This window comes from Kogia breviceps, chromosome 20, assembly GCF_026419965.1.
Source record: "Kogia breviceps isolate mKogBre1 chromosome 20, mKogBre1 haplotype 1, whole genome shotgun sequence".
Classification (NCBI taxonomy): Eukaryota; Metazoa; Chordata; class Mammalia; order Artiodactyla; family Physeteridae; genus Kogia; species Kogia breviceps.
This window is the reverse complement of record NC_081329.1, coordinates 5743466-5753745: the sequence shown is the minus strand read 5'-3', so window position 1 is coordinate 5753745 and position 10280 is coordinate 5743466. Positions and strand designations below refer to the sequence as shown.

Below are 10280 nucleotides of genomic sequence, written 5' to 3'. Positions count from 1 at the left end.
TAGATGATAGATACAGATAGACATAATACATGATAGATTTAGATAGATGATAAATAGATATAAATATAGATAGATTATGGATGGTTGATAGATACAATAGATAATAAATAATAGATAAATGATAGATAGACATAGATAGACAGGTAGACACAGACAGATAGATACAGATACACAGGAGCTGAAATGTCTCTTACAGAGACATTTATCATGGAGTATTCATTGTTTTTCCTTCTTCCAACAATCAGCATAAAGTTGAAAAGAACCATCACGTGTTTGTTTATCACAGGGAACACTCCTGAACTAATGACTGCTTCACATTTCTTTATTCTTTCCCTCTCCCTCATTCTCGCATTCTGTTCCCTCACTCATTCTCTCTCCCGCCCACCCCCTCCCCCGGCCTCCCAGCCCCACCTCTCTCTTACACACACACAAACTCGGACACATGCAAGGTAGATAGCGTCACTTTCACGGTTACTTTAAATGTTGTGATACATTTATCTCTTTGACATGTGGCTGGAAAAGACCTGAAATGCAATTGTAACACCCTCATGATCCTCCCACCTGGACTTCACCCTCTTGAACCATGTTTGCTAGAGAAGAGATGCATACTTGTGTATTATTCGCTATCTGTTGCTATATAGCGTATTACCAAGAGCCAGTAGCTTAGAACAGTAAACAGTTACTAACGTAATTTATGTGGTGAGACAGCTAAGTGTCTCTGGCTCAAGAGCTCTTACGAGGTTGCTGTAAAATTGGGGGCCTGGCTGGAGCTTCATCTGAAGGCTGAGGTGCAAAGGAACCTGCTGCCAAGCTCACTCACTCACTCATGCAGCTGTTCACAGGCTTCACATCTTCACTGGTTAATCGCCAATGTTGTCAGTCCCCTGCCACTTGGGTCTTCCCACAAAGGAACCCAGCAGACCATGCGGAAATCCTAAATCTGTGGGAAACGCATAACACTAACTTCTGCTTTCTCATCCATTGAGTTACCACCACATTGCATACTTTTGTCCCTGGAGATTTCCGGGGGAAGACTGAGTTATTCTCTTTTTGTTAGGCTCCACTAACCATGAACAAAGCACAGGGGCAGGGAGCATCGTAAAAGGCCACAGGACCTGCCGCACTCAGTGACCCCAGGCTCCGACCACGTTGATGCCGCTTCCCTTCAGCTGCTGTTCATCCATGAGACTCCATGTGCTTCTCTCCATGCTCCTCTTCTTGACTCTCTTATCCCCAGGTAAGGTGGTGGCTGATTAGCGGGCTCTGCAGCTTAGACGGCTATTGGGCAGGTCAGACAAGACCCTGGAATCAGTCTTAACAGATTCGTAAACCTAGAATCAACAGCTTCCCTGGGGTTACAATGGGGGAGGGTAGGAAAGAGACCATTCCTTAGCCATTAGCCAAACTGCCTGATGAGGTCACATTCCACTTTATCCTTACTTTGTATCTTGGGATGCCTAGGTGAGGCACAGCAATTTATTTGTAGGCAGGTAGATCTGAAAGGATTGCATTTCATCAGCATCTATCAGTTTATCTATTCAGTAGGTCGGAAAAAGAGACGGACAGAGTCGTATCAACTGGGGAACTCTGTCCTATAGGTGTTTGTCCCCTGAAGGAATGGAGAAATCAGCATAACGAGTACAACGCTCGCTATGGGACAGGTACATCCATAATTGCAGGAGCAGGGCGAGCATTTTGTAAATCCAAACTAGACCCTTTTGGAAAGTGAAAGAAGAAGTCTTATAACTGTATTAGAACTAAGGCATAAACCAGAACTGTCTCATCTAAACTGGCCACTGGGCCACTCTATGTAAATGGCACAGACCCAGAACAGGGTTTCAGAAAGAGAATTACGGTTCCCAGGGAGGGGTTACTGAGAAGATCAAGTGCTGGTCCACATTCTAGGAAGGGATTCTCATGTTAAATAGCAGTCTCACGGCATAGGTACTCCAACATAAATCTAGCCATGCAAAAGGAGGCAATAGGGGAAAAACACATTTTGGAATACTGACGCATGAGTTATGTAGGAAGAAAACGATTGGGCTGGGAAATGGAGACAGCAACACAAAATGTGATACTCTGTGATCATGAACGCTTAGGGCTAAGACTGTCAATTAAAAGCTATCAGGCTCAAACTCGTCATTTTTAGATAAGATGACTGAGGTCCATAGAAGTACTTCACATTCTATAATTTAAGTATTCACACCTGCATCTGAAAACAATACGTCAGGGTTGAGGAGGCTGATAGTCAATTCCGTAGACAGAGTTTAAATAGTCTGTAGGTCACGTAAGACTAGCTGGTATCAGTGGGAGCAAACATATTAAGAAGACACATACTGGACACACTGATCTCTCTGCACTTCGTTTCTCATTAAAGAGGAATTTGTTTAGAGTATACTGTCAGGCTCTGTTCTAAATTTCCTATCAGGTAGTATGATATCAACGAAGACTCTGACTAAAACAGAGAAACATTTCCTGCCTGAATGGCACTTCCAATGTTAACCTTTTATGTTGTTCACACGCTGCTGTTCTTTATCCTCCACTCAATTTACTTGCACTCTAAGGACAGACCGACCCAAGTGGCGTGGACTCATTTCCTCTTGACTGAACGTGTCGTTAACAAGTCAGACCTGTGTGGGCGTCTCCACACCCCTTGGCCAGGGAGGAGCTCTGAGACTCAAGCAGTCCAGAGGCTACCTTCTGGCTCCTTCTCTGCTGGTTCCAGCCCATGGCCCACCTATTCCTTTTTTTTGCTTCTATGTCTTCCTCTTTTACTTTGATCCCTCTTTCTGAGTCCTCTGTGGAAGAGATTCCCAACTTGCAATTTCACCTCCAACTTTTCAACCCAAAATAGTCATTTGAAAATATCTGTTTATTCAGTTTTCAATAAAGTTATTTGTCAGTCATCTTATATCTGAATATACTATCTTCCAGTCACTTTTCTGAGTTTTAGGTCTAAAACACACGTAAGTCACATAACTACTCACAAGGATTTTGAAGTTTTATGGGAAGAGACAAACATAGGAAAAATGATACCAAAATAAGTGAAAAGCTCAAGCATGACTATTTGGAAACACGGGGTTACAGAGAGAGAGAACTAATTCTTTTTGTGGAATTAGTCAAAGTATAAACGAAAGACGCACAACATAACACCAACTTTACAAAAGAAATCATGATTGTATATATTTATAAATGAAAAATGATTTGTGAAGTGAATCTGAGGACTAGAGAGGAGAGTGGGGGGACTTCAGACAAATGAAATAACAGGAGGAAAGACGCCGGGATGTGATGGCCATGGTACATTGACGGTGGTGGGTTGTAAGTTCAGCACGGTGATGTTAGCTGAAGTGATCGCGCCTGCAGTCTGGCAAGGAGAATCAGAGGCAGCCCATGACCGCCCTGATGGCGCGTGCTAAGGTAGGAGGGGCTGTATGCACTGGCTCGTTCTCATAATGGAAGGGACAAACTCGTCTGAGTTTAGACACATCTCTTTGGGCAACGAAGAAGACGGACAGGAAGGGGCAGCCTGGCAGGGAAGGATCACTGGAACTGAGCTGAGACAGAACAACTGGACGATAAACTCTGGGTTAAGAGAAGGTGACACGGGAAAGGAATATGGAAGAGCTATAACTGACTATATTTAATGAATAAATGGGTGCACCGGGTTCCTGAATAAAGTAAAAGGGCATTCACCAAGAAACGAAACACAGTGATGAGAATGTTTGGTTTTGTGTTTCTTTGTTTTTGAGGTTTGGACAGGAACAAAATGAGGTCCACTTTCAACATTGTAATGCTGTGACTAAAATCAGGTTGTAAGGTTTTTTTGGTTTTTTTTTTTTTTTTTTTTTTTTTTTGGCGGTATGCGGGCCTCTCACTGTTGTGGCCTCTCCCGTTGCGGAGCACAGGCTCCGGACGCGCAGGCCTAGCGGCCATGGCTCACGGGCTTAGTTGCTCCGCGGCATGTGGGATCTTCCCGGACCAGGGCACGAACCCGTGTCTCCTGCATCGGCAGGCGGATTCTCAACCACTGCGCCACCAGGGAAGCCCGGTTTTTTTTTTTTTTACAAGTTTTTTCCAGGCTTATTGACAGATAAACTTTGTATGTATTTAGGGTATACAACATGATGATTTGATATACATATATATTTGCAACAAGGTGGATGAACGTGGAGACATTATGCTAAGTGAAATGAGAAAGATAAATACTGCATGATTTCACTTACATGTGGACTCTAAAACAGTTAAACTCAATAGAAATATTGAGTAGAATGATGGTGACCAAGAGCTGAGGAGTGAAGGAAATGGGGAGATATACATATATGTGTGTGTGTGTGTGTGTGTGTGTGTGTATGTGTGTGTGATACATATATATATGTGTGTGTGTATGTGTGTGTATACGTGTGTGTATGTGTGTGTGATACATATATATATGTGTGTGTGTATGTGTATATATATGTATATGTGTGTGTATGTGTGTGTGATACATATATATATGTGTGTGTGTATGTGTGTGTATATATATATATATGTATATATATGTATATGTATATATATGGAAATACATCTCCATGGAAACTTTACTGCATTTACCATTTTCACTGCCTACAATCATCAGTCGCCTATGGGTGATAGCATACTGGAGTGACCTCAAATCATTATTTTGAAGGTCAAGTTTATTGGCGAGAAAATGAATCCTTATCTGGAAGAAAATGTGGTTCACACTAGCAGGCAATGACTTCCATCTCCGATCCACTGACATAGTGTCTGGTCAAATGTATATATGCTGAATAAGTATTTGTAGCAAGAAAGAGTGAAAATGGCTCTTTTTTTTTTTCCATTTGTGTTATTTCACGTGAGGATAATATGAACTGTGACTCATTCTGTCATTTCCAGTCCTTTAAAGAGAAGAGTCTGTAAAACTTCAGAAGAAGTTGAAGATAGTCTAGAAACGGAAGCTAACATGTTCTAAGAATAAATATAAGACCTTTGAGAGGTGCCCGAAAGACATACACTGTCACCTTTGTGATGTCACGCCCCCTCCATTTTAGTAGGACCTTATGACTTTGGATTTTAGTTAGCTAGCTTTCTTTGAGAACCCAGATCTCTGAGGGGCTCTTAAAAACTGTCATCTACATATTACCCAGCTTGCTCTCTGTCAGGGCAAGAACATAATTATTTGCTCACATGGGCGATTCCAATAGTTCCTGAGAATCCATATATGTTAATTTATTCCATTAACTTGTACTCGTGGTGTCTGGCCTTCTTGATCTTCTTACATAATGAATTCATTGCTTATACTCAGCCTGCCATTTTCTTATGGTCTCATTTGAGAATGTGTCTCTGCTACCAACCAAAGCTACTGCTCTGAAACCTCTTCCCTTCTATGTCTCAGTTCCTCGGTTCCAGCCTTAACCAACTGGCAATGTGGCAAACCCGAGTCAGTCCCCCATTAGAACTGGTGACAATAGCACTGACCTTCCGGAAAGCCCTACACCCACCAAGCTGACCAACACAGAGGGCCTACTGCTCAAGCTTCAGTTCACAGACTTTTTTCCTTGAAGAAGGGAGTATTTTAGGAAATTGCCCTACCATTTTCCAGAACAGAAATATTTCAAAGATATTCTCTAGGGTCTATTTTTTCTATAACAGCAGTCATTTGAGAGCATTGAACCTGTAATCTTGGCAAAGTTTAAATCTTTCTTTCAACCTGATCATGTTTGGTTTGCATCTTTCAGTTATTTCTCAGTTTCTGATGCATTGATGGTACCCTGTGATTTCTGGCACCCCTATAGATTCTCTCAAAATGCTACTTACATCATTCCAATGGCATCTGGGGAGTTACAGAAGGAGAGGAAAAACAGTAGGCTCAAGCCATCACTGACTTTCCTTCTTATGACTTTTGGCATGGTTCAAAAATTTCAGAACTATATTCATGTAGTATTGACTGTTGCCATTCTTCTTTTCTTTCTGATCTTCATGAGATCGAGGCTGATATTTTACTGTGAAACACTACATGGATTTTTGTGTTCAGACAAACTTTAACTTGGTTAAGGCAATACTGTCCTCTTCCTTTTTAAAAAATAATGTTTATCAGGTGTCAGTGTTGATTTTCTTTTCCATTCTCCCCTTCAAATACATGTTTAAGTTACTTGATTAAGTGGGTATATTGTCTATGTCATTCTGTCACAGTAAACAGGAACATCATCACCAAATTTTAATCTAAAAATATTGACTTATTATTCTTAGCTAGGAATGGCCTCGATAGGCAAATATAAATAAAATTAATGTGATGACACGAAAAATTATCTTATTTAATAGACCCCATAATTATTCAATAGACCTTGAGTTATTTCTTGAGTGGTAAAACCTTGACACTATGCAAATTCTCAACACACAGATGAGTCCAAAGTGAAGCTATTAACTGTCCGTTTCCTAACTCTTGTTTTAGGTGGATTTTCTACTGGAAGGCCAGTTTATTTTGAGGACTGTGGCATCAGCTCTACCACTAGAGAGTTATTTATTAAATTAACTTTTCTACCATACAAGTCATCTGGAGGCCAAAATGGTCTGGACACAATGACCAATTTTCAGCTACTACCCTTTACTTTTTAGATACAATTGAAAGGATTATTTAGAATGTCCACAAACTTACTTTTCCTCTAACTGATACATTCCATGATGAAAATTTCTCTGTCCTTTGAGTTAGGTAGATCACATCTACATTTGGAAAGAAAAAATAACTTCTGCTTCTTTCTGAGCTGATTGAAACATGAAGAGATTGAGAGGTTTTCTATTTGTTTAGAATAAACCTGTACCACGACTGAGTACCCACAGGCTCTTTTCTCCTGAAATCCTCCCCTACCCCTTATCTAAATGGACAGGAGGAAAGAGGAGGTGAAATGTTAAACTTTTTTTTTTTTTTTTAAGATTTATTTATTTTTGGCTGCATCGGGTCTTAGTTGTGGCAGGCGGGATCTTCGTTGAGGCAGGCGGGATCTTTTGTTGAGGCGCGTGGGCTTCTCTCTAGTTGTGGCGTGCAGGTTTTCTCTTCTCTAGTTGTGGCACGCAGGATCCAGGGTGCGTGGGCTCTGTAGTTGTGGTGCACGGGCCTAGTTGCCCCACGGCACTTAGTTCTTAGGGATCTTAGTTCTCCGATCAGGGATCGAACCCGTGTCCCCTGCATTGGAAGGCATATTCTTTACCACTGGACCACCCTGCTTGTCTATTTCATTTTCAGCATTCACATCTCAGTTCAAATGCTATATCCTCAGAAAGCCTTTCTCGGTTCATTTTATCAACTCCATCCTCCAGACTATATCTGGCCCATTACTGTATTATTGTGTTCTAACCACTTATCACTTTCTGAAATTACCTTACCATTCTATTTTTGTATGGTCATATTTTCCTCACTGAATATAAGTGCTGTGAGAATATTTCTGCCATTTCCGATGTTCTATTGCTAGTACAAAGAAAAATGCCTGGTGAATAGAAGACATTTGGCAAATATTGGTTGAAGATCCATATAAAGGATTAAAATAATAAAGACACTGGTGTATTTAGAACATATATTTTGTCCATCCCCTCGTTGTTTCACTTTGACATTTACCAAAGTTATTTCTGAAGCCTAAATTAACAAAATGCCAAAAACATATAAGAAAAGGAGGGAGGGGTTTGTTAATATTTTGGCTGTTGGATAAAAAGGAGTCAGTGAATGTGATGAAGCAATTGAATGGACCCTTTGTCCAGTTTCTTTTCTCCATGTAGAAATGCTCTTCCTAGAACTCTCCTACTCTCACACTTAAGTTTACAGGTTTATATTCCATTCATGGACTAATGATCTCACTGACTCTTCTTCTGCAGTAAGAAGTGGTTTGGCTTCTGCTGAAAACCACTGTCTCAATCTCTCTGGCCTTTGCAGAAGAGACACCTGCAAGATAACAGAGGATATAATTGGTGCCTGCCGAAGACGGTGGAAATGCTGTCGCCAGTGGTGGATTCTTCTGCCAATTCCAACGCCCATTATCTATTCAGATTATCAACCACCCATTAAGCATAAATTGAAATGAAACTTGGAAAAGCATCAAAAGGAAATGTCTTTGTATCTAAAAATTTAAAATATACATATTAAACACTGCCAGCTTTATTATCAACTTCTATCATCCCTTGTCAAGAAAAATAAATAAATACATATTGATTTCAAATTTACCCAGATACTACTTCTTTGTGACTCATTTGCAGATCCAAACAATCTCTTTAGAGGTAAGAAAGCCCATTTATTTGACAAAGTTTTTAAAAATGTGCCACAGAAAGATCAAAAGATTAACCAACAAGTTGCAAAGATGACAATATAGTTATGTGCAACATACTTAAATAGACGCACAGAGAGTACAAAGGAAATGCAAAGGTCAAATATAGAAGAAATCTAGAAAATATCAGGGAGGAGAGGAGATGTAAACAGGGAAAGGGGAGAAAATTGGAACCAGGCAAGAGGAAATAATCTGGGATGATATGTAAGAATTGTAACTGCATATGGCAGATAACTGGAAAGAGATGAAAACAGGAGAGTGAAAGGTTGAAGACCAACAGAAGTAAGTACCCTAACAAATAAAACCTCAATTAACAACAACAACAAAGATTTTGCTATTCTACTGCTATGAGGAAACACTGTGATCATTTAGAGATTCTCAATATTTTACTCCTCAACACAACTAATTCCCTTGTATAGAACCTAAACATTTTACTGTAAAAATCATAATAACCTATTCCAAGGGTATGCTGTCAATGCCCCTTTTAAATAGATTTTTGATGCTTCACAACTTCTGCTACAACTTCACCTTCCTCCCGAGTGTCATAAGGTCTCACTTTCCTTTCCTGAATGTCCTTAGGACTTGAGTAAACTATATACCTCAAAGCAGTTCTTAGAAGGAGTCTTAGTTTTCAGTCATATATAAAACCTCGATGATTAAGGAAATGTGCTTTGGTAGTGAAGACTCCTTTTCTCTTCCTATAATGCAGTATTTATGAAGTCTCTATTTTTAAAAAAATTCTCAGAGTATGGATATTTCCCATAATAATTTGGTATAATCTTTACTCGATTTAGAGCAAAATTGACCTTAAAACAGCAGAGGTATACTGTAGGTAAGGAACTAAGTGTGTAAGTGGTGAGACAGCTTGATGGTTTGCTTTCATTTCTCCCTCCCTACGTCATCTCCACCATCTGGCGAGAATATGGATAAACACTGCACCTGAGTTGCATTCAGTTTACAAAGACTATGTCCTTTTTGGATACAGGTGAGAAACTGGGACTCTCTACCAAGTCAATCTAGCCCCTGTATTACTGATCTATACCTGGACTCCACAAAATTGGGTGCCTCAGCTTAGACTAACTGCCTGTGAGTGCTCTTGAGTCTAAAAGCTCAGAAGAGATCCTTAATCTGGCTTAGTTCATTTAAAACACTATGGCACCTATTATCTATAATTTGGAATTTGCTGGCAAGTCCGATTGTTTTCCTGATTTATCATGGAAACATGATGTCTTAAATAACTAAGGAAAAAATACCTGAAAGACTGTTATCCTAATGAGTTGCAATCATAGTTCTGGGGTGCGGATGGGGAATCATAAGGGAATAGCAAAACCCTTACAGATATGTAGGAAAGATTTTAAAACCTTGAAAGAACAGCAGGCTTCGGCTACATTACAAGCGCTGTCAAAACAGGATGAGCAGACTCTCTAGTCCCTAGAAGAAGTAACCTCATGGTGTGTTCCAAAAAACTCTGGAAACACTGATGTATTCATCATAGTTTTTCTCTTTTTTCTCTTGCCAAATATAGAATAATCTCCTGACTTGTGTCTGTCTCCCTACAAATACCTTTCAGTTAATCATGTACAGTAATAAAGTCTTATCTCTGTCATTTTTAATCCTTTTTAATAAAAATATCCTTATTATACTTAATTTACATCAGTCCTTAGCATCCTGTCTAAATCCTTTTGATGGTTGGACATGCCACACTTGCTTTAATAATTCAACATGTTGGCTAACTTCAGTGGGAGAGATTGTGTGTGTGTGTGTGTGTGTGTGTGTGTGTGTGTGTTTCATGCTTCCAATTCTTTTGATCAGACTTTAAATACTAGAATAGGACTATCTGAATAGAGAGAATCGTCATAAATATTCCAGGAAGCAAACCTGCAGAACAGCAGGTCCCAGACCCCCTCTTCTCACACAAAGTCTAATTTAACAACTATACCCAGATGAAAAGACCTTTATGAGAGTCTGGAGTCC

The 10280-nt window shown here is 39.9% G+C and overlaps 1 protein-coding gene across 1 annotated transcript; it reads left to right on the top strand.

The window, feature by feature from the left end:
• The first annotated feature begins 1074 nt into the window (after positions 1–1074).
• LOC131747560 (beta-defensin 109-like) lies at positions 1075–8066 on the top strand. Its single transcript, XM_059049493.2, has 2 exons — positions 1075–1237; positions 7861–8066. The coding sequence occupies exons 1-2, from the start codon at positions 1153–1155 to the stop codon at positions 8064–8066; spliced, it is 291 nt and encodes a 96-aa protein (XP_058905476.2). The 5' UTR covers positions 1075–1152.
• The last annotated feature ends 2214 nt before the right edge of the window (positions 8067–10280 follow it).